Consider the following 24,666-nt stretch of genomic DNA (forward strand, 5'->3'; position numbering starts at 1 on the left):
TACTTTATATTCTAACTCTTTCAACTCCCAACATAACATGACACAAATCACAACACCAGTGTTATTGAAATAATGACAATCTCTTTTAGTGACACTGACTGAAATTGAATACAACGCATACATGAAAAAAAAAAAAAAAAAAAAGAATCACACTTACAGCCTAAAACTACAAATTACATTTAGAGTGTTAATGTGATGACACACATTTTGAGGAACTCTTATCAAATCAGTGAAGTAGTCCAAAATAAGACACCAGCATTGAAGAAAAGACTTGAGTAAAAGGGGGTTTGAAAGAAAGCATCATGTAAGAGTTGAACTGAAATCATTTGGCATCCATCCATCCCTCGGATCGTGGTGGAGAAAAAAACAAAAACTAAAAACCCTCCCCTGGTCATGTGACTCCGGGATGAGAGAGAGAGCCAGATTACAGCTCCCTGTTCGTCAGGAGTCCACTCGCTGAAAACAGGCGAACATCGTCTCTAACATACGCTGGAGGAGGCGGTCCTAGCACCAAAGGACGCCGTTTATCACATCACATAGAAGCTTTGAATTATTCTTTTTTTTTTTTTTTTGGTGGTGGTGGTGTTGTTATTCATGAAATAACTTGAACATCGTAGATACACAATGATTTCGCCGTGGGACCGGTGGTACTCGACGAGCTGCTGCCTCTGCTGCCATGTACGGACAGGGACCATTATTCTGGGAATATGGTATATGGTAAGTGAGATGTTTCCCTCTGATGTCAGGACCAAATGTCCACAAACATTGAATATTTGATCAATATCGATTGAGTTGTACTGTATAGCTGAGATAGATGGTGAAGTTACTGTTTTTTGTTTTTCGGTACTCATTTGTGATTTGCCATTTTGAGGATATCATTGTTTTTGTTGTTGTTGGATGTACTACATGCAAACTACAGTGTTAGTTAATAAACCGCCACCATTTCCCATCAAGGGTTCGATATTGTTATATGGATGTATTTTAATCTAATATAACATAATACACAAGCACCGTTTCTACATTTGTAGAGGTTAAATATAGAGATTGCTTCCTTTTTTTAACCAGGGGATAACCTAAAGTTTTAAACATAGTTCAGTAAGCCTGTTAAATCCCCGACCTTTCGTAAATCCCACTCTCTCTCTGTGACCTTACTACTAATCAAGTATGTGTCGTCGGTCAGAAACAAGGCCGGGACGAGCAGACAATCATGTGGCCTCCATAAGAAGTTTTGATATACAACTGGGACATACAGGATATAGTTATTTCTTCTAATCATGCACTGAACCTGTCCACCAGTTCTACAAATATCAATTTCACATATCAACAGTATTTAATAACAGTTTTGATACTCTAGTTATCTTTTTAGTGACTTCCATCACCTGATTTGTTGCTTTTCTCCTTTTTTGTTGAATCATTTTTTTGGGGGGGATTGTGGACTTAATTGCACAAAATAAGTTATTTGAATATGTGGCCTTTGGCTCTATGACATTTTGATTGGTATTATTGACTACTTTCTCTAATAAATAATCCAAAAAAAGAACCAATGGAGTACTTAATAATGTAAAAAATAATAACAAGTTGAGTTGCATTAACATGTGATGAAGCTTCATCAGGAGTTTTTGTCAAATAGATCTAACCACATTCAGGAGTTGGCCTGTATCATATCATGGAAAAAAGGATAACTCCAATATGAAATGTAATATTAATATTGGTCTCCCTTTTCCCACAGCTCATCAATGCGGTTGTCCTACTCATCTTGTTGTCGGCTCTCAATGACCCAGTTCAATACCGCTACCACCTTACCAGCACTGAGCTGGGAACTGACATTGATGTCATGGACGATGCAAGTGAGTGCAGCTAATCCCCCTCAGTGTTACATATCTGACGCAGTACATCTCGGATTAGATGTCCTCAATAAGGCATGCTTGTTATTCTACAGGAAAAGTTCAAGTCGATATGCTTTGAGTGTCAGAACTTCATTTAAAATTTGTTGTTGTAGAAGTATACTTTTTTTTTCCAACTCTAAGGGCTCATTGTCAAAAATTCCATTTACAAGAAATTAAATTACCCACTGTAGTTAATAATGCACTATTTCTTAAATGTATTCAAAAAATAATTCAGTATGGAATTGTTCTTGTTGTCAACCATATAAAACATTCAGTTTAATTCAAACAGAGTTTAACGGGAAACAAAAATGCCTAAGAACAATTTGATGGCTAAAATATTTGAATGACCTTTAAAAAAAAAAAAGCCCTTAAAACTGCAACACTGTTGTGTTCTTCAGTGCATTTATCTCTTGCTGGAGCGGCGTTAACTGACAGATATTCTTGTCTCTATACTTTATTAGAATTTATTTAACACATATGTTTAATTTAATGTTGATGTTACACCGCTTGACTAGTCTAATAATAAGACTATAAGACTGTGACTGAACATTCAAGCCATATAAAAAAATGACTGTAACTAAATATCCAGACAAACCAAATGTCATGCCCCTATTATTTGGTTTATCGCCCAGCTCTGTCAGACAGTGTCCATTAAAACCAACATAGCCCCATGTGTTTATGCAGCTCTTGGATCACCTCTCATTTCTGCCCAACACTTCTTTTCCCACAGTGCTGCTCTCAGCACGGACATAGCTGAGTAGGCTCGTCTCCATGCAGAACGCATCAGTGTGCATGTGTATTTTCAGTACTTCCCCTCCGGCAGCTATCATCATCATAATCACAGTCGCCTCTGGAACAACACAAACCCCGTCACTGGCTTCTCTGATTAAAAACGACTGCTCTAATTCTCCATCGGATTTAAAAGGGCCATCTTGACTGATAGCTGTTGTTGCTTGTGCAGCACTGGTCAAAGATTGTGAAACAGTGGGAAAGGCTTGAGACACACTGGTGTCATAGTCTTGTAATCCTGACATTTTGACTCAGATGTGTGGATGACGTGTTTTGGGAGTGTGGGGTGGCAGGCATTTATTTATGCATGTATTGTTTATATATAGTATGTGTTAACATCTGTCCTTGTATCCAATGTGTGTGGGATTAAGATGGAAGGGTATCATCATTTCCTGGGTCTTAACACAGTATCAGTACTGTTATAGGCAATGTTGCTGAGTGTTCACCAACAGTCACGATGATACACAGAAGTTGCCCTCAGTTCTTCATGAGTTTGTATTATTATGTGAAGTCGTGGAAATTGTCATGTTTTCATGCTAACAATGCTGACCAAAACTACCAGGGATGTATTGATTACGCAGTTTGACAGCTATTACTGTTTCTGAATACCAAGTTTGATAACTGCTGCATAGTGAATTCGGATCCCTTTCACCAATCAGAACACATTAAGATATCCTGTTTTAACTTGATATCCGTTTTTTACAGCTGCAATGTGATTGTGAGAGGGGTTGTTACATTTAGTCAAATTTAGCACATCTTGCATAACAATCACCCACACGCTGCTCATCATGTTTTGTCCAAGGCAGATTGTGTGCTAAAAATAGCGAGGTTACTTAAGGTGCTTTGTTTTGTACAAAGCCATGTCCTCATGACGATTTTGGATTAAGTCAGTGGATTCAAGGGTTCAAGTAATATATTACCGCTGTTTTTCACTGGTGAACTAGATTATCTGTTCTCACATTGTTCCGTTTGTTTTTGTTTTACTTCTACAGATATCTGCATAGCCACTGCGATATCCCTGCTCATGATTCTTATATGTGGCATGGCAACATATGGTGCTTACAAGGTAAATAAACTAAGGATGAGATTTAAACAGACATCTGACCTTGGAAAAAAACAACCTGCCCTTGTTGTTACTGACTTCCTTCATCTATTCTCAATCTCTCCCACATAGCAACATGCTGCTTGGATCATTCCATTCTTCTGCTACCAAATCTTTGACTTCGCCCTTAACACACTGGTAGCCATAAGTGTGGTTGTTTATCCCAACACGGTGCAGGACTACCTCCAGCAGCTGGTGAGAACTATTTCCCTTCCACAGCTACCTTTAATGACTATACTTACTACAACTGCCCTTAAATACTTCTAGTACTATATTGTTTTGACTTGAATATTTTAAATCAACAAATTGTTCACTAGAAGGGATTGGTGCTTTGTAACACTGCTAAAGAAGAGGCATTCAATGAAAAAAGGTCACCCATGCATAACACAGGTCTCAGATATGTAGATTAGGAGTCTATTTAATACTTCTTGGTTGTTTAGGACTGAAGGTTTTGTCAGGTGCTGATTTGTAAAAGGGAGCTTCCTATCTGTGTTTATCATCTGACAGTCATTCATTTGATTTACATCCCTCCCTCCCTTCCAGCCGGGGACATTCCCTTACAAAGAGGACATCATGTCCACCAACAACATGTGCCTAGTTTTTGCAGTCCTCCTCTTCATTGGCTGCATCCTCTCCTTCAAGGTAAGTCCTTTTATCACTGCATATTCTCCCAATCGGTCTATCTTTGGCTTTTGGGGGGATTTTGTAATTGAATCCACAACATCCATCTGAATTATGTCTAAACAGATGTATACAAAACAGTATACTTTGAAAATGAATTGATGATGCAACACATGTCTACACATTACAGACACCCACTGAACATTTGTTCCCTGATCTGCCTATTTATAGATTTACTCATCATATTGCAACATGATCCAAGCAATTTAGTCTCACACTGTGCACCTCTCATGCAGTATGAACCATATGGCATGTGTAATGAATCCGCCAGTGTGAACAATCCCATTATCAATGTTCTTCATGAGATTATGTTTACTGTTATCAAACAGTCAGAGAGCAGCAGGTCAGGGGCAACAGGAAACCAACTCCTGTCAAGCTAACTCCCCCTTAATGCATGGATGATTCTCTAGGCGTAGCTTTGCTCTGGGGCTCGGGGACGAGATGGGACAGGAAGTTCCAGTCATCTGTGCAATCAAATCAAGTTGTTTCTTCTCCAAGCTCAGATTGGAAATGTTCTCGGCAGACATCCAGTGCCAGAGCCGGGGTTTTATGATAGGAAGCAGCCACTGGAAGATACACTTCTGGATTTACAGAGAGAAGAGTTATAAATGGCTTGTCTCAGGCAGAGAATTTATGGGGTAGTTGAACTACTTTTAAGAAAAAACATAGATGTGTTCTAAAAACATAAATATAATCTTGACATTTTCCAAGCAAAATGAATAGAATCCCATGTTTATTGATAGGCTGCACACACAGTATATACTGGCTACTGTGGTGATGATAGTTGAGTCAGTTCCCTGGAAGAGGGCCAGATCTAAAACCGAAGCTCTCAGCACCGAAGCAGCACCTGCTGAAGTTCCCGCTGAAGCCAATATCCTCCACTTGACTGCACTTAGCATAAATGACAGATAGAGACAGGCAGGAAGAAGGAGAGCTGGAGAGAGAAGAGAAGGGATGCGACAGATAGAGATATGTACACGGACAGATGGTTGGATTAATACAGAAATGGGAATTATATGGGCGAGATAGTCAGACTTTGTAGCAATGGATAGTGCCAGCCTAGCACATTATCATTGTGATTGAAAATGTAAGAGAGTTGGTATCACAGTGAAGAGATCAACTCAGCAGATGGTGAAGTGATTGGCTAGCAGGCAGCCTGGTTTCCTGGTTGGTCGGTTGCGCTTACTGCTGGCATAGGTACCGACACAGCAGGCTACTCGTACACATAAACAATGAACCTCCTGTTCTTCTGCCAAGCCAGAAGCACCTAAACCACAGTGCTACCATAGCTTTACTGAGGGCAGGAGATGCCTGGTGAGTTGCCTAGGCTTAAAATGTCGGTGGAAAACGAAGAAAGGCAACATTGTTATGAAAAGTGACCTATTTTTGTACAACTGTATCAAATTCCCATGTATCCCTGACCCGCCTTGCTGCAAAGGTAGCTCATTTATCACAGTCTCTATTGCATGGTGATATGATGCATGTCTGCCGTCAGCATCCCTAACCTTGATGAATAGAGGAGATCATAGCAAGCAGCCTCAGTCATAATGAAAAGTGGAGACAATGTTGTTAAAGGTCATTGTGTGGTCTTTGTTTTCTACCTCTCTGGGGACAGGCCTACCTGATTGGCTGTGTGTGGAACTGCTACAGATATGTGAGCGGCAGGGGCACCACGGAAGTCCTGGTTTATGTCACCACCAATGACACCACGGTGAGTACTCACATCCACCCTCTAGTTCCTCACCGCAAGGGCATACTGGAAAACTCCCTCACTCACATGATAATATAATTGCATTTGTGCAGAATTGATTTTTTCCTGGGGGCCTAGAAGCTTTCATAAGGGGAAGATCATTTTGATAAAGGCTTTGAAATGGGTTTTTTTATCACTATGCTTTGCCCCTCTGTCAGAGATAATCGGGGGCTAAGGCAAAATTAAATTATTATACCAAATTAAAGGTATAAGCCCCATCGAACACAGTCAAGGGGGCAAAAAAATGAATGGTTGTGTTTGTAAATGCCTCCAAATTTCAAACATTGGGGCAACAATAGCCCAAAATGATCCTGCTTGGCACATTAACTTTATTCCAGTCTATCAGATTCTAGGTTCAGCTGTGAGGTTTTAACGACCTGTAATAAAATATAGACTGTATTTGCTTTTGTATGTTATTGCAGCTCAATGAGTTGATACCTCTAAATGTACAAGGTAAGGATTGTAGGCATTACTTGCGCCAGTATGATTATAAAGCGTGAATTTAGAACCTGAAAAATAAACAGATTTTATTTTTTTATTTAAATTCTCAGACAACCTTATTAACCTCAACCTCATTTTTGAGAAGTTAATTTAATTCATGTAACGCAGAAAGACAGGAAGGATTTTTTGTTTTCGGTGTGGAAAATAAATAATTTCACTGACAGACGATTTCATTTCAAGTTTCAATAATAAGAAAATAAAAAAAATCTGAGCATTTTCAACTGTATCATCAGTCTCTTTATTTACATTCTGTTTATGAAGAGAAATATAAAATGTAATTCTAATAAAGTTTTTATCCTGTGCCTGTGTATTATGTGGCAGTCAAGTCACTTCACATGTCAAATAACTAACACCAGAGGTTCAGGTTGGTGAGGTCCAGCTATAAAATCCCCATAAAATAATAGAATATCTGTCATGTCACAGTCCCTACATACATGTACAAGTAAAGATGCTAGGTGTAATACTTTAACCATTAATTAATAATTGCTAAAAAAAGAAATGACACCAGAATGAGAAAGTAAGAACCGCAGAGACCTATTTAAGGTGGTATAATAAAAATGTGTCTTTGGCTTATATTAAATGCTACACATATCACTTTAAGAGACTTATTTTAAAAGGTGTCAGTAGAACTGTGAAGTGAAACCAGTTTATTTCGGTTGTGTGAAGTCAGCGTATTGACATTGGTGTTGTGTGTAGCAGCGCAGTAGGTGCTGTAGGTCACGCTGGGGTGTGATTGGCTGGCTGTGTAGCATCGGGTGTCGTCAATCCCACTTGTCCCCTTCAGTGTTGACTCACTGGGTTTCTGAGAGGCTTTAGCATAGTCATGGTTTCCATTTGTCTGTCCGTCTGTAATCCTCCACACGGATACATAAGACATTAATCTGTCTCCAGCTTTCGTCTCAATACATAGCACCTCATCTGTCCGTCACTTTGTTCTTCTGGTCGTTGTCGTGACCCTGCTTCACACTGCTGACGTTTTTTGTCTTCCTAAAAAAAAAGCTAATGTGTTTTGGGCCAAATCAGGAACCGATAACACACTTGAATTTAAAAAACAAAACAACTGAGGCAACTAGGTCAAAGCGAAGGCCACAGCACAAGCTGTGTGAATTTTAATGAGAGAAGTAACAAATAGTGGCTCACGTTTAACGCAAGTTAAACAGCTCATGAATAGTCACGACATGGTTTTGAATTCCTTCTCTCAGGGTTGAATGAAAAGAGTGCCCCGTCTATTTTTACTATTAGAAAAGCCAGCAGTGTGTCTAAATGGCTTTTTATTGCCTCTAACATCAAGTACCCAGCTGCTTATCTGCTTTTATATAAACGCCATTAAAATGCACAAGGGTCGTCATCTCTCTCTCCTCCCCCCCCTCTCTATATATCTCTGTCCATCCTCCTCTCTACTTCTGGACATGTTACATAATTGTCTGCTTGTCCGCTTCATTTCAAATCCTCCCAGTGATGTGTTCGGCGGGCCTCCCTGGCTGCTTCACAATTCCATCCCCTCGGAGCATATTCTCTCTCACTCTCTCGCTCTCTCTCTCTCACTGAATTAGCAGCAGTGCTGGTTTTATAACACCATTTACAGAGCAAAACCTCTGATGGAGAGAAGGCAATCTGGCCTCTAAAGCCGAGGGATGTGAGTGGAAGTTATCCTCGCAGCTAGAAATGCCCTCTGTTGGGATGGAATAAAGAGAATGAAAGATGGAGAAGCAACCTGCAACAGCTATTAGGGCCTTAAATCACTTCCTATTTTAGATATACATTAACTGTTTTTATTTGAGTGCCTTCATTCTGAGTGTGTAAATGCCTGCATTTTAAAATTGCCCAATTGGCTGAATCATCATAATGGATAAAGTCATATTTGAGGTATGCTTTGAAACTCAAAGACGTCTTCTGGTTATCCGTGTTATTTCAGGTTCTGCTACCACCGTACGAGGAGGCCATCGCCATACCACCGAAGGAGCCCCCTCCCCAGTATATGGAGGCATGAGAGACGTCCTCGCTGCCGGACCCCATAGCCCAAGCTCCTACCACGTGTCCCTCCTCCAACAGTAGAACCCGAACGCTGGCTGGAACATGCTAGAACTAGACAAAAGTCTTAGGAGGCTGGTTCCGGCTTGGATTCCTGCCAACCTTTAATTAGATTAGGCTGACCCTGTGCCAGTATTGTCATCAACTCTTCCCCTCCACCACTATGGTCGTTGTGACGTACTTTCCTCCCCTCTCGTCTCCTCTGTCCTCCTAAAGGACAGAATCGCAGCAAATACGTCCGTTACCAACCACCCCTCTTGGCAGCTGCTGTCCCCTGGCAGCATCTCAAATCTTGCACGTCCTGAACACTCTGTCCCAACTTAATTTGCACTTTTCTTTGAGTGAAACGTGCCCCCGGGTTTGGCCACCAACTGTTAATCCCCCCAATACTGTGAATCTCCCTAGTGGTCTTTGTCTAGAAACACACTACCTGAAGAGAGAAAGTGAGAGAGTGAGAAGGAATGCGACATACATGATCAGTTATGCAAGAGCACTTTTTTCAGAAATTGACAAATTCCTTCATTGAATGTAAAGTCGAGGTATTTTTGTATGACATTTTTGTATACCAGTTAAAACTGAGAGAAAAAGAAGTGAATAGTTAAAAGGCTTTCCTCTTGTGACATCATACATGTACTGATGAGGCTTGTCCTGCAGAAAATCATTTTGAAAAAAAGGGTTCTCGGCCAGTATCAACGTCTTCCTTTTGTATCCATGTAAAAAACCTTGTTCACCCATTGATCCCAATCACAATATTCCAGTTTGCCTTCCTGTCCATTTCCTGTCTGTTCCGAGATCTCGCAAGCTGAGAAAGACTGGCGTCAATGTGATGTGAAGCACACAAACATAAATGTTTCTCACACTGCAGACTCAAATCCAAGAAGGCAATACACGTACTATGGTACATTAGTGGTTGGTCTTGTGTTCCCGTCAAGCTGCAGCTTCAACAGCATTGTCTGTGTCTTTATTGTGTGTGTTTTTTACGTGGATCATGGTGTATAATCTGATCTTTTTAGATGAGCTACTTTAGCTGGACTGAGGGCATTTTCCTATGAAGGCAGCACAACATGCTGCTGTACATGCAGAGACCATTTTATGTGTGTTTGTTTGTGTGTGTGTGTGCTTGCCTGAGCGCTATGTATGACGTTATAATGTAACTCCTTGTTTCTTTCGTATGTAGTAACATTTTCCTTTGCACATGCAGTGATATCGTGTTGAGATATTTCCTGTGCTGGTGACGTTTTTTTGAAATTAACGATGGATGGGAATCTAAAGCATTGATTTAGCTTAGCGTAGTAGCACAAAGATCAATATACAGTATATATGAAGCTAGATGTTTGTCTTTTGCAGACAATTATGAGAAATAATAATGGAACAAACTATATTAGATGAACCTAATCCCATTCTTTCCAATAATTCCTTAATAGTATTTGCTAACCACTTCAGACTATGCAACAGTGCATTCAACAACTGATACTAATACTGTAGTTCATAATGTAGCCAGACATTTGTTGGCCCTTTTGTCATTTTCCCTGTGTCAAATATGACCACTGCTTTTGCAGATACAGCAAAGCTAAAAAATTAAATTGCACTTTAAAGTCAGCGTGGGCTCACTGGAAACTTATGTGTTTGTTATTTGTATTCATCTTAACTACGATATGCTGTAGCTAATTGGTTCTAAATATGATTATCCACCCTCTTCTGGATGATACAAGCATCTAAAACCCGACATTAATTAGTATTGGCATTGTGTGATGTGATAGAAAAGCTGCAGATTTTTTCATGTGACTGAAGGAGGATTTCAGCTGCAGGGTTTAGAGAAAAGGCTTGTAAAGTTTCTGGACCAGTGGATGGCTGATGTCTCATTTTATTTGAATCACTTGAAGACTGTTTATCCATTGCTTTTCATTCACACACATCCTCTTGTTGGATCTACATGAGCTCATGCCTTCAATTCTGAATAATAAAAAAAAAGCAAAAATCAGCCGGTGTCTGCTTCTGGATTCATTGAATGATTCAACAGTTTGTTTCTTAAAAAGAAGGGGGAAATATATGTATTTAAGATGAACTTACAGTTATTTATTCATATTTCATTTGAATTAGCCAGGGGGTGAGAAAAGGGCATATTATTGTAACTCTTTCTCATAATGAATCTGTTGTTGTCCATCTTCTTGTCTTCAAATCAAAATGAAGGGGCACTCTAATCAATCTCCCATGGACCTTTCTTCACAGCAGGCACTTTGACACAGGTGTCACTAATAACACTAACGATGACTCCAGCATGCACAATAACAGGAGCCTGAATCCATGGAATTCACTACTCATTAATTTAATCACTTACACCTGTGCTTTTCTATTCCCGCCATGTAAAATGTTTGTGCAGAAACGTGTGTTAGCTAAACTGGGTTTTCAGAATTGCCCTATATGGAGATATGTTGAGCTGGCTAAAGCTAAAATGCTAATCTTATTCAAATAAATGTGTGTGTCTTGTGATATGGGTGTTGGCATCTTGGGAAAAACCACAACATAAAAATTCAATGCATCTCATGCGTGAAATTTGGCACCAAGGGTTGATTAAGAAATTACTTCTAAAACAGCATATATTGCTATAGTTATTTTTGTTTTAATTTTGACATTAAATTAATCACATTCTCGCTTAATCTGCACATACAACCAGCCACAAGATAGTATATATTACCATAAAAACATGCAAGTTTGGAGAGTATGACTGTCACTCGTGTGCGCGTCCTGCTGCCCTCAGAAATTCAGCATCCCTCAGTGGAGAGAAACAAGCTGGCAGATCAACAAGGAATTACCCGCATGCCTCAAAATGGACGTTGGCATAACCTTGGGTTGGACAGCAGGCCACCAGACAGACACGCTCACCTACTTTCTGCCACTGGGACGGGGCAGGGGGGGACAAAAACACAAATGGGTCACATTCTGTCTCTTTTCTTGCTTGTTGGATGCAGATAGAGGGTGGCAACCGATTCAAAATGGGGGAGATATTTGTGAGAAGACACAAGAATCAAAGGGTGGTTTTGTAAAATCTGTCAGCAGACTTTGTGCGACCTGGAGAGCCTTTCATTTGTAATTTAAAGTGTTCTTATAACTACTATGTACTACATACAGTATCGAGGATATGAATAAACAGATAATTAAGATATTTTGCACTCTTAGTTCCCAGTAATAAAACTACTAAATATGTCTCATAAGTTTATAAAACTTTCTATGCAATTTCCTTTGTTCTGACAATGAGAGACAATTGTGATCAATAATGCTATGTGTGAGAATATGAACCACTTAGCACCATGTAAATGTTCACTGAGGTCACATACCATTCAGTTTATGTTGCTATGGCGAGAAACGATCAATACTGAATTAACTCTAGCGACCAACATGGCCTGACACTCTGTTGCCTTGTTATTGCCATAGATTTTGATTCAAATAACTTTGTTCTACATAACTCCTGCAATATAATTTGAGATCAGTACAAAAAATATAAATAAAAAACCCAACAGTAGACCAAAAAATGTTTATGTGCTAGAGGATGCTGTATGGCTTTCCACAAGCTTTAAGTTCTATTAATAGTTCAGATTGTTTACGCTTGTTAATTCGAATCTTATTCTATAACCTCTTTAGAAACTGTCCTCATTCGGTGCCCGGCATCTGCGGCAGTGAAACAGATCAGCTGGGATGATTTCATTTGATTTAATTGGGAATCAAGAAAACAGCTTAAGGAATCAGTGAGTGGAAAAAAACTGGGCCAAACCACTGGATGGATGATGGACGGCTTATAACTGTCTCTGGGTAGATGCATCAGAGTTTCAAGCTCAGGCCAGAGGCACTGAATCAGTTTGTGATACCTTTCAGTGGCTGCACATGCCGTTTGCCATCTGCCTGCTGTTGGTATTCAGGTTTTAAGGCATTGCTGTTCCTAGTAATCATTGGCTGGGATGCAAATCATTCATATTAACCATTTATATCTGGTTACATTTGATGAATCCTAAAAAAACCGAATTAAAAACTTATGATGCATAAGAAAATATCACAATCAGACGATTTTGGGGCGAAATCCAGAATTGTATTTCTAATCAAATGTATGGATGTTTACCACTGTCACTAGGAGTATGTTTTACTGATTGCAGCGGTTGAGCAAATCACATGGTCCTAATCAGAACATGCCTTTCTCTGTTGTCATGGAGATGTAGGTGTGCACATTATTCTGTGGACTTCTTGTCCATTTAGGCTTTAAAGTTGAGCCTGATATGGTGAATAGATTAAGTTGACCTTGGGTGGAGATGGTTTTGTCAACTGTTATTCTATGTGGAAATAAATAAAAAAAACAGTACTCACCCTGCTTAAAAACATATACACTGGTATGCTACCTAATAATATTACTGTACAGATAGCTACTGCTCAGGAGCCAAAAAAGGCTCATGTCAGCTTCGGTTTTATGTCCATCAGCAGTTACAGATGCAACGCTTCAACTTTATCCGACCTATTCTACCAAACTGCCCTTCAGCAACGCATTCATTCACTCTTTGCACTACTAATCAGTCTCTAAAGTAATGGAACCGAGCTCCAACAAGCCTTCCATCCCACTCAGGATGTGAACATTCAGCCTCTTTCACCGCCAACAAATGTCCATGTGTGTATTTTTGGTTAGTGGGTTCCTTAGGTCATAGTTTAACTTATAAAAAATGTTCTAACAAAACTCACGACGGTCACAAGCACACCTGTGAAGATGGGTGTCAGTAGAAAAACATCTACATCTTTGAGTAGTTTAACTCAACACGACTGCTTTTTTAAATTGACAAGATTTTCTAAAGTTGGGCTATTCAATTTGGATTCATGGGGCAACATTTCTTTTATCTAAAGTCAGCTTGGCTCAGAAACTAAACAAATGAATCCAACAAGAATTGCATGAAAAAAATTTTGTGTGGCTGATGAAAAAAAAGCAGCGGACCATTTTGTTCTTGGCTTACTATTGGTCAGTATATTCTCTCACACTCAAGCCAGAGGACTTCAACAGCATGAGTGACAGACATCCCAAAGCCTTTAATACCTCTGAAAGGAAAGTGTCTTTTCTTTTACAGTCCACAGGCTGCAGCTAATACAGCTGCCCGTCAGCCCTACGGTTTACGAAAGTTAAAAAACAAATATTCTCAATGATTAGCAGTTGTATTTATTTTCAGCGTTGCTAAACAGACGGTTGGGTGGATCGTTAACAGATAATCCTGGTTTATGTTTTGTTTTACCAGTCTCTCAAGAGCATCTGTCTAAAATCTGCTGTCCAGAATTATTTCTCCTAGTTTTCAGCTGTTAAGTCCCATATTGTAAACAGTCCTACAGAAACAGGAGAAAATCCCTCACAGACATTGAGAATGTTCTGGAATACCCACATCTGAGAAAGTCAAGTCAGACTGATGCTCTCTGGTGGACACCTGCAGGATTGACAGTCTCTGGACAGGGACGGGGACGGGGGGGTTTAATATATATTGTAATCAGTAATGAAATGAAGGCAGCAATTTCTGTTAACACCGACTTTATTTATAACAACGGGGTTGGGAAACAGCTCTACTGAGGTGGCTGCTGCTGGTCTGGCATGCTCCTGATGATGTCAGAATCACCTGAAGAGGAAAGGAACAAAAAGTCAGCAGATCAAAATAAAAACTGCCACATAGACAACGCAAAGACATCCAACTATATTCATCGAATAACAGATAATTTTGTATTGTGTCCTACATATACATTAAGTTAGCAATGAGGGCAAAAGTAGCCAACTGAGCAGCCATGAACTGTCCACAAAGCACTGGCATATTAACTAAGCACTAAAAAGGCTCTCTTCTAGCAACCCACTAGTCCTGAACTGGACCACAATCATGAGCAGGTCTAACTGGGCAAAAATTTCACAGAGGAAACCAAGTGGCCCCAAGTGACTATAAAAGCGTTTTATCAAACCTCAGTTTAACAAGTGACCCAAAATACTTTAAGGTCAATAGAGCCATGTTTACAGTGTCATTTGTTGAGCTGCATTGAGATCATTTTAAAATGATGTTTTGACATCAAGTTTAGCTGCTCCCCAGTAGTGATTCTGATGTATGGATATTATTTCTGGTTACATTACAGATTTGGCTTCTAGTCCCAGCACTTGTCAAACACAAAAGAAAACATTGCACACATCTGTATGGCATAAGAAGCTTCTCAATTGCATAAAATAAACAATAAATCTCACGTTATAAACAAATTATTTTCCTCTGACCTCTCAAGTATATTAAGATGATGTATTGCATACAATTGTGTTGGAAATGCAGTGTTGTGGAAATGCATATTCTATCATGAATCACTAAAATGCAGTGTTGTGGTTGAAAACGCATTTGTGGTTTTTAAGGATAATATCCCTGCATCCAGCTTTGTTACCAGACGGTACCTGGCACAAGCTTGTGTCAGAAACATCAAATCAGTCTATTAAATATCCTCGTATGACTCACTCTATCATATTTAAATTAGAACAAAGCTTAATGTTTGTGGCAGCAAGGACAAAGTGGAAAACTCAACTGCACCATGCTGTAGAAATAGGTACTCACCAGGGTCAATGATGGCCAGTGTGCACACCCTGAAGTATTTGCCGCAGGCTGTGCCGAGCTCGATGTTGTTTCCACTGTAGTGATGGACACCAGTCTTGGCCAGCATGGCATAGTACTCAATCTCAGATTTCCTGAACAGGACAGAGACAAGGGAAACATGTAAGTGAATACAGAAACTTTGCCCAAGAAAATAACAAGTCATGCTACCTTGGAATCTCTTAACACCAATAATCAGTGTGTAACTGGACAAGTTATAATAAAATCAGCCTATAGACCCGTTGTGCTTTTACAACAACGGCATTGAAGGGGACTGACCTGTGAAACACAGATTTGCTGCCTTAACAGATAAATTATAATTTATTAAATAAATTAGTTTTTAAGTCGTTGACACGGCAATGCAAGCAATGGTCAGTTTGAACATGTAGCCCCGCTTTTGCACACCTTGTGAATGCAGTGTGCTAATAAAAAAAGTTGTTGATGCTACATGCTCTTTCAACCATAGGAACTCATCTGTCACATAACACAGATGATACGACTTGCTCCCAACAACTAACTTTAAATATAATGGTATGCTTTAAAAGAACAAATATGAATGTGTGGATCGTCCTCATACCTGAGGGCTGGGCAGTTGTTGGCCAGGATAACCAGCTTGGCTTTTCCCTGACGAATCATCTTCTGGGACTGTTTGTAGCCCAGGACGTATTTCCCACTTTTCATAACCAGCTGGAGTCTGGAGTTAATAGACTCCATGGACTTTTTCTGAACAAACAGATACAAATACCTCAAATTAGTGACAGCACACAAGCTACTTATCTTACCTTATGTTCACACAAAACTAAACATAATATACATTTGCCATTTAACAAACATACACAAGTAGGTGAGCACATCTAATGTGTTGTTAAAGTACAATTTAGCAGGGATTGTTGACACCATAACGACATGTTTTGCTTGTTTAAGAAAGGAGATGCACTTATGACTTCTGGTGACTAGTAGTTCTCTTGAATACCTATGTTGAATACACTTCCTGTAAGTCGCTTTGGATAAAAGCGTCTGCTAAATGACTGTAATGTAATGTAATGTAATGTAATGTAATGTTTCCTTGAGGGTTAGCAGCCTAGCACAGGCTGCACGGCCGGCGTTGTAATACCACAGCTACAAGTTTGTCGACTAACCAGACGTGTGGACAGAAATAAATCACCATACATGCTTTTATTTATTCACACCCAAATGGATTTTAAACAAAACTAGGACGAGCAGAGCTTGAATAACACGGTTCACACGGAGAGCTACAATGCTAGCTAGCAGGCCCTGACAGAAACACGTGAAGCAGCAGCCTGGCCCTGGAGCAGCGTGTGCACTGCGGGCCGGGCCGACGACACTCACCGTTTTCTTTGCGGCCACCATTTTTGCGGTTTAGTCCTGACCGGCCAACCTGCAGACGAGAGGAGGGAAGGAGAAGACCGTCGTTAATGTCTGGGTGGTAACAAAATGTGTAATTGACCGAATCCCGGTTACTTTTAATCAGAAAACTCAGAGCTCGTCTTACTGTGAGTTTACTCCAATATGGCCTCGGAGAGAAAGGAAGTCCCAGCGTGCACCGCGCGGCTATCTGTTCTCGGGGCTGCGCAGACGAGTTCTGCGCAGAATGCTTAATGCAGATGCTTAGAGAACTTTAAATCAATAATGGAGTTTTTTGGAAATATATACAGCACCAGTCAAAAGTTTGGACACACCTTCTCATTCAACTACTTTGAAGAATGTAAAATATAAAACATATTCTGGTTTGTTGAGCATTTGTTTGTTTACCACATAATTCCATATGTGTTCCTTCATAGTTTGGATGTCTTCAATATTAATCTACAATGTAGAAAAAAATAAAAATAAAAAACCATTGAATGAGAAGGTGTGTCCAAACTTTTGACTGGTACTGTAATTACAAAGAATGAACAATAGTCTACAGCGAGCATTTATGAGGCAAAATCATGAAAATAAACTCATACTAAAACATATACAACAACAACAACAACAATTAACAGTTGCAAAATAAATGAATAAAACAAACTTTACAAAATGCAACGTGAACAATGATTAAAGCTAAACCAAAACATATGCAAATTTCCCCGCTGCGGGACCAATACAGGATTATCTTATCTTATATTTAGAACTATCTAAGTGATCGTTTCCATTATATTTCTATAACGGCAGTGGTCTTTTTAAACTGTAATCCATGTATTCATATTACACGCTAAATATGAGGTTACTTATAAAATATACATTGCCTTGTTAGATTTTACTATCAGTATATATACATCAGCATGCATCAAAATGAACAACCCAATAAAACACTCTAACAGGGGCCCTTCCGATGCCTAATGGGTAGCTGCTTTTACTTTTGATACTTTAAGTGCATTTGGGTTTTGTTATGGATTTTTATTAGTAATTTACCTTTACTTCTCATTGAGTATTTTTTTTATTGTAGTATTGCTACATTTAGGATCTCAATACTTTCCCCTCCCCAGTAGATTAACTCTGGTTTAAGATTTTGCTCAAAGGGACATCAAAAGTTGTTTTTCCCCCGCCCCAAGAGGTGGCGGCTGCACCCTGACTGAATAATGTATTTTTGTCCCTGCCTCCTGGAAACAGCCTAAGTTACAGTACACAACAGAAGACCACACTTCACCTGCGTTAAGTTACTTGTTGCCACAAAACAAATACCTGAACGCTTTTTTGGAGGAAGAGCCATGATGCGCAATTACGCAGGGGACTAAAGGAATTTTACGACCAGCGTGTCTTTTTGTTCGCCTCCAGGGGATTATCTGTCCATAGTCCAGAGTTCTCTCTTTACAGGGACGAAATATATGCACGACGTCATCAGTGCAGCTCCAACCTCTCCTCAGCTCGTAACTCTGAAGTTAACCATTCCTCTATGTGCACGGAACAGGATGGGATGCTCCACCAGTTCTCAAACTTCAGCGGTTGATACGACTCGACCCAGTGCTAAGCCCGAGGAGAGCAACGGAGCCAGCACAACAGGTGACGCACACATCTTTACACTTATGCAATGTAATACATATGTTTGTGAGACATGTGGGAAGTTCACACATGTGTTATATGTGCACCGAGGTAGCAGGTTCATTCCAAACATGTTTTAAGTGGCCAAACAAAGAACATTACATTAATAACTTAAATACTACTCTCAAAATTATATTTTGTTTTCAACAAAACATTGGAAGGAATTATTATTATTATTAGTTTTCATAATTTGCATGTAAAATAACAATAATATACTTTTGCATAGTGTGAAATGATCCATCTCTAAAAGTTAAATCACTAAGGAAATGACCAAGCAATATCGCTGGCTTCACTTTCGAGATGTTAATGGCTGTGACATATGTGTAAATATTAATTTAGATTGATGAAACCACTCAAATTATGTGTAGAAATAATTATTGAAATTAAAAGTATTAATAAAAGCACTTGTATTTTATTTTATTTCCGTTGATACTGTACATTGCCATGTAAAAATGTTGGTTGTAATGGTGTCATCATGGAAGTTCACTGCCATCTCCAATTAGAGTTACATCATCCATAAAATTAAACTGTGGTGAATGCTGCTCTGACAAGTAGGACGCAGTCTACATGCAAATGATCCCCATTATATCTCTGTGGGTACAGTATCTGATGTCTGTATTTTTAGAGAGCCGGAGCTCCACGGTGACAGGATGGGAAAGTTTATTGTCATTATTTAACAGTGGTTTCTGTCTCTGTCTTCCCTGAGAGAGACAGTGGCATGAAAGAAGATTTGGTGACCGTCTACGGTTTCAGTAGGAAATGGAGAAGCCACTTTGGACACTTTGTTGTAGGGAGGTCGGAGATGGCGCAAATGTGTGCAAACTAGCACGCATTTCAAGATAAAACTCCAACTCTGGATGCTGTGTTTGCATTAAGAGAGAACAGAAACTTAATTTTCTTTCAGAGGCTGTCAAATTTGTATATTGGCTGAATCTGTGTTGTGTCTGATTACAAGTGACGTTGTTAGCAGTTCCGCCAGTTTAAGCATTATTTGACAGAATTCAAAGAAGAATCAGGTGAAAAACTGGTAAAATATTCACTAAGTTGGATCACCTCTGAGCAAGTCCCTCTTGCTCTGATTCTCTCTCTGAATTCCTTAAAGATATATTACAGGCCAATGCAATATAAGCATGGAGACACATGCATGCAGGCAAGCTCATATAAGTGAGTGTGCTGAAATATGTATACTGTAGGTATGACTGTGCTATATAGAGTGATAATTTGAGCTGAGAAACTGCCACTGACCCTACTAAAGTGTGTTTAGCCTCTTGTCCTGCAGCTGACACTGACCTCTGACCTCCCTGGTAGAGAGTTTCAGAGTAACTCTCAATGAAGTATCTCATCATTGATGTCAACTGATAATGGCAGAGCCTCTGACTTTGCTTGCAAATTTCTCTCCAGGTTTATCAGCTGAATGACATTGAACAGCGAGGTGTGCATCGTCTTAGAGGTCAGATGTAAATGTGTAGGGAAGTTTTCTTCTTTTTGCATGAGCCTCATTTCCTTCACCTGATGCCACTTATCATACCCAAGATGGAGAGGTGGCATTCATTTACCCGAGGTTCATTTATTTAAACATTTAAAGGATGCAATCTCCTTTCAGGAAAATATTGTAACAAATATCATGCGAAATGGAAAGGAAAAAGGTATCTTATTTATGCATATATTGCTTTTGAGAGTCCAGACTTCTATGACCCATGCAAATAATTGCAATGCAAAACCATTAGACGAAAAGCTGTACAAGGTAGTCATGCACAGTATCAAACACATAGCAACCTGTTCATAGAGCTATGAACTGTGCAGTATGAGGCTGTCAATGTTAATTAACAACTCTCCACATAATGAGTAACCCTTTGTGGTTCAGATTATGTGTAAGCGGGGGTCTATTTATTCCATTTTTTACTTCCTTCCTGATCTGTGATCTGTGCTAACGAGCCACAACACGTTTTATTATTTTCCCAAGTCATTTTAAGGGCGAATAGTTGACCATGTATGATAATGTTTCTCTACAAGTGTACACATTGTTGTTGTTTGTTTGTTTGATGATAGCTTTGCATGGTCCAACTGTTAGAGACTGGAGTTTAATCCTTGGATGTTAGGAGTCAGATACTTATATTTTTAGTGGGACATTTTTATTACAGACACTAGTAGAAAGATGACAGAAAACAATGGGGAGAGGTACAACAAAGGATTTGAACCGAGGACGCTGGGGCGTATATAACATATAGCTCAATAGATTTGTCTGAGGAAAGTTTTTACCCAAAGCAGACGTAAAATATCATTAGGGGGACATTTTTAACATCGGTCACTCCAGAAAAAACAAATACTTCCTTGACCCTTGACCCTGGTGTCATACTGCGTCCCACTGTGTTAAAAGGTCCTGCGCTTTATGCAACTGTGATAATGTTTCTCATCTTTATTACATTTAAAGAGTTTGCCTTCTCAGTCATGATAATATGAACCTAAACAATATGGTACATAATCCATGCAATTGACTGCGGACAAAGTAGTCAGTAAATTTGAACTAGTTTTATATTCAAATATTAGTTTTACATTATCTTCACACTGGCTGTTTGGATCAGGTTTCTTGTAAATACTTGTGTTCCTGACAGGAGCGGCCAATGAAAATGGCAAAGTAGCTGAGGACAGCGAAACTATTCCTGACCAGACACCCCCCGGGGGCGGCGATGCAAAGCCTGAAGATGAACCTGCTGCAGCTGCAACATCTGCAGACACCACAGCTGCAGCTCCACCTGCAGGGGAGGAGCCTCAACCTGCTGCAGCCAGTCCACCTGCAGATGAAGCAGCACCAGCAGAAGCAGAAGCACCTGCAGAAGCAGCAGCACCTGCAGAAGCAGAAGCACCAGCAGAAGCACCAGCAGCAGAAGCACCAGCAGCAGAGAGCCCTGAAGACCCTGCAGCCGCAGCTCCTGAGCAAGGTAGGTTGGAGTCAAAAACATCACTGGGACAGGTCTATGACAATTGTTTCATTTTTTTTAACCGTCATTGTAAAATATTTGCCCTTTAATAGAATTTAATTCACAAACTAGAGTTTAGCCCAATTTCTACATACATTTTCAGGACTCCCCAATACACCCAAAAGACTGCAGCTGCAGACAAACATACTCGACTTTGGATTCAGTTTTCCTCTAATTCTTCTGATCATCCCTATTTGGTCATTCCCACTTATCTCAGCAAAACGACCAGTTCAAAGCTGTAAGCAGAGCCCTTGAAATGCTCATTTTAATTTTGAGCTTTATTTTCAATGCAAATTGTGATGCAAATGACACTTTTTTTATACACTCACAAAAACTAACAACGTTGATAAGGTTGTAGCTGCTTGTCTGTGTCTGTATTTATCTGTATGTGTAAGACACATCAATTTGTTTTTCTATAATGGGAAAGATTTTAGAGAAAATGTTACAAGATATAATTTCTCTTTAAAATTCAAAGCTATAACTGCTTATTGAGGGATTCAAACAATGATTTAAAGTGTTTTTTCTCCTCATGATCTTCATCTGTGAAACTGAATAAAGTTTACACAAACAGTAGAAAACAATAGTCAAAGTGTTGCTGTGTCCCTTATTAGGGACTAATGTACAATTATTATTGTTGACCGGCAGAAAGCTGAGCACCGCTCCGCCTCCTGCATAGTGACCCAGGTTCATAATGTCCCTTCTGCCCTCCTCTTTAGTCCCACTGCAGTAGCAGTAACCAGGCGGTATCCAACAACACACAGATATGATTTCTAATGAACACACCGAGGCGGCCAATCAAATGTGTTTATAAGTCACACATTTAATTATTTAGTTAGTGTTTAATTAACTGTATCAACACTTTAAGTGCGGGTTGAGTTCACCAGAGCGGGTAACTATTAACTATGATCAGATTATTGTAATTATTTTGTGAATGATATTAATATTATTTTATTTAGGTGTGGACTTACAGAGGTGACTTTTCATTGAGCTACAATGTATTTAGAATATGTCTTTCCAAATGGCAGTGTACACCTGTAGGATGTATAAAGTGGTGTGGTGGACTCACGGCTCAACAGTCTGTTGATCTGCTACTAATGTCTGTTGTTAAAGGCTACAGACCAAAGATTTAACTTTAAATAGTAAGCAGGATCTGCTCCTGATTTGTGTACATCTTTTGGTATTAGTGCACAAAAATGATTAGAAGGCATTGAAGGACACTGTGTTTGGCTAAGACAGTTCTGTTGTTCCTCCTACACTGAATACATAATGTAGTCAGGATACTTAAAAAGCACAGGGCATTTGTAGTCTCTTGAGAAAATACTAAACCTGTTACCTCTCCTGGTGCTCTGGTAATAGGGGCATATGCTAAATTACAAATTAGTGAGTGCAACATAACGATCCCTGCTCGAAATTCCAAGAGAGCTCTTCAGAGCGACTAGTGATGATCTCTCTGCACACGTGATGATTATCTAAACATGGAAGTAGTCCGCGGGCAGCTGTGTGACACAGTGCAGCAGTACATTGACTGCCATCAGTTCGCTTATTGCTTCATGATGCAAATGACAATCAGCCGACAAGTTCGCCAGGTCAACTCTTTAGTTCTTCCTTTGTTTAATGCAAAGCGTCTACCACTGTCACGCAGGCAATTGAAGAAAGTGGATAAGGAAGCAAAGCCAGTACACTGTGTGCTTATGCAATGGGAGAAGTGCAGTACATTGCATCCTTAGATTACTGCACATTGCCTCCAAAGATGCTTTTTCTAAAGTTTTTAGCATTTATTCAGGCAGTCATCCTCTGCAGGTGCCATCCCTTCTTTAGTGCAAACAGGTTCAAAACTCATCCGCAGTTTATGAATTGATTTAAATATCAACTTTTGTATATTTATTTTAAAAATAGTCAGTACTCTCCTTGACCTTTGTCTGCACTTGATCTCAACCCCCTTTTGGTGTCAAACTGAACTCACCCTCAGTTCAAGCTTGAACACAGGCCTGTTGGGACAGCCTGCATGCAGTTTGTTTGTGTGTTGCCCACATTTTGTTGTTATTGTGTTCTCATTAAGGTGCAATCCGAGTCCAAAGAGAAACTAGAGCATGCCTACACATATAGGGCTTCCACTGGCCACGGACCACGTTGTTGTCCTTGTTTCACAGCCAGTTGAGAGCGAGAGATAGGATCGAGTGTCACATAAACAGACCAAATATGGCAGCTCATCCACCTCTGGGTCTGTTAGTGGTCGGGGTTGAGATTCCAGTCTGTTCTGCGAATTATCCAGAGTAACAAGGAAAGAGATGTTGAATGTTTGGCATTTCATTTATCTGTGAACACCACAGGTTAACCGAACCTTTAAATGTTTGTTGTTCACATGTCCAAATCCTTCTCTTTCTTCCTTTTACAGAGAAAGTTGAGGCCACAGCAGCTGATCCAGAGCCCAACAAGGAGGCGGCACCAGGTAAGTGGCGCTCCAATGTCAACAGTGTCACATGGTCCATATAAAAACATCTTCGCCACCCAAACGTGTTTCCCCTCTTTTTGTTTTCAGACTCCAGTGAATGAAGTACAACATGAACGACTGCACAGATGAGTTTGTTGGAAATGTCTTACCTTGTCGTTGTATGTGCGAGTGAAAGCATGCGTAGGTGTTTGTGTGTGAAAGACATCGCCTTGTTGCCAAGATGCAGACCCTGTTATAAAATGCTTTCAGTCAGGGTTCCTCAGCCATCACTGAGCCTTCTTCCTCTCATGACGGTGCATAGCTGAAATTTCTGCTGTCAAACTGTATAAAGACAGAGTTCTACGGCACTTAGAGTTTATTTTCAGAAGATGTCATCAGTTCAGGGTTACTTAAATACTTAACTGTCTTTGAAATTTCTATTCATTATCTTATAGAAGTTTATAATCTCAGATTTTCTTGATTTAACCTTTCTACAAACTTACAATTCTAAGGAAACAAAAGCCAAATTTGATTTATTAAACTATATTATTTGTTTGGTAGCTGGCTTTGATTTTACAACCATGTTTGTCATGAATATGAAGAGCTTATACTTTGGAGGAATGTCAAAATTAATATAAGAGCACAAATGAGATAAAAGTACACTTGAAAACTTTTTGGGTTTGTTTCTGATTTGTCATGATTTCTTACTGGAAGACGCTTTGAAATCTGTAATAAACTAATCTCAAAAAACTAGGCCACCTTAAAATGACATCTAATACGTTTTCTTTTCTTTGATATTTTAATGCAGGATGAATACACGTCAGTGATTTTTTAGGGCAAAATAATCAGTCTGGG

General features: G+C 39.6%; 3 protein-coding genes across 3 annotated transcripts; 2 read left to right on the plus strand and 1 right to left on the minus strand.

Annotated features, from left to right (window-relative positions):
* The first annotated feature begins 477 nt into the window (after positions 1-477).
* On the plus strand, positions 478-10,704 carry laptm4b (lysosomal protein transmembrane 4 beta). The gene is made up of 7 exons (XM_054606180.1): positions 478-717; positions 1,730-1,847; positions 3,668-3,741; positions 3,850-3,972; positions 4,321-4,419; positions 6,074-6,169; positions 8,625-10,704. Exons 1-7 carry the CDS (start codon positions 625-627, stop codon positions 8,697-8,699), a joined length of 678 nt encoding a protein of 225 aa, XP_054462155.1. The 5' UTR covers positions 478-624; the 3' UTR covers positions 8,700-10,704.
* A 3,564-nt stretch (positions 10,705-14,268) lies between these two features.
* On the minus strand, positions 14,269-16,935 carry rpl30 (ribosomal protein L30). Its single transcript, XM_054606154.1, has 5 exons — positions 16,877-16,935; positions 16,714-16,762; positions 15,941-16,086; positions 15,328-15,458; positions 14,269-14,370 (listed from the first exon to the last, which is right to left on the minus strand). The coding sequence occupies exons 2-5, from the start codon at positions 16,732-16,734 to the stop codon at positions 14,318-14,320; spliced, it is 351 nt and encodes a 116-aa protein (XP_054462129.1). The 5' UTR covers positions 16,735-16,762; positions 16,877-16,935; the 3' UTR covers positions 14,269-14,317.
* A 1,071-nt stretch (positions 16,936-18,006) lies between these two features.
* Positions 18,007-24,561, plus strand: si:dkey-284p5.3 (uncharacterized protein LOC557830 homolog). The gene is made up of 4 exons (XM_054606484.1): positions 18,007-18,363; positions 21,015-21,341; positions 23,776-23,829; positions 23,920-24,561. The coding sequence occupies exons 1-4, from the start codon at positions 18,189-18,191 to the stop codon at positions 23,931-23,933; spliced, it is 570 nt and encodes a 189-aa protein (XP_054462459.1). The 5' UTR covers positions 18,007-18,188; the 3' UTR covers positions 23,934-24,561.
* The last annotated feature ends 105 nt before the right edge of the window (positions 24,562-24,666 follow it).

The sequence above is a fragment of the Anoplopoma fimbria genome, chromosome 10 (genome assembly GCF_027596085.1).
Source record: "Anoplopoma fimbria isolate UVic2021 breed Golden Eagle Sablefish chromosome 10, Afim_UVic_2022, whole genome shotgun sequence".
NCBI classification, from domain to species: domain Eukaryota; kingdom Metazoa; phylum Chordata; class Actinopteri; order Perciformes; family Anoplopomatidae; genus Anoplopoma; species Anoplopoma fimbria.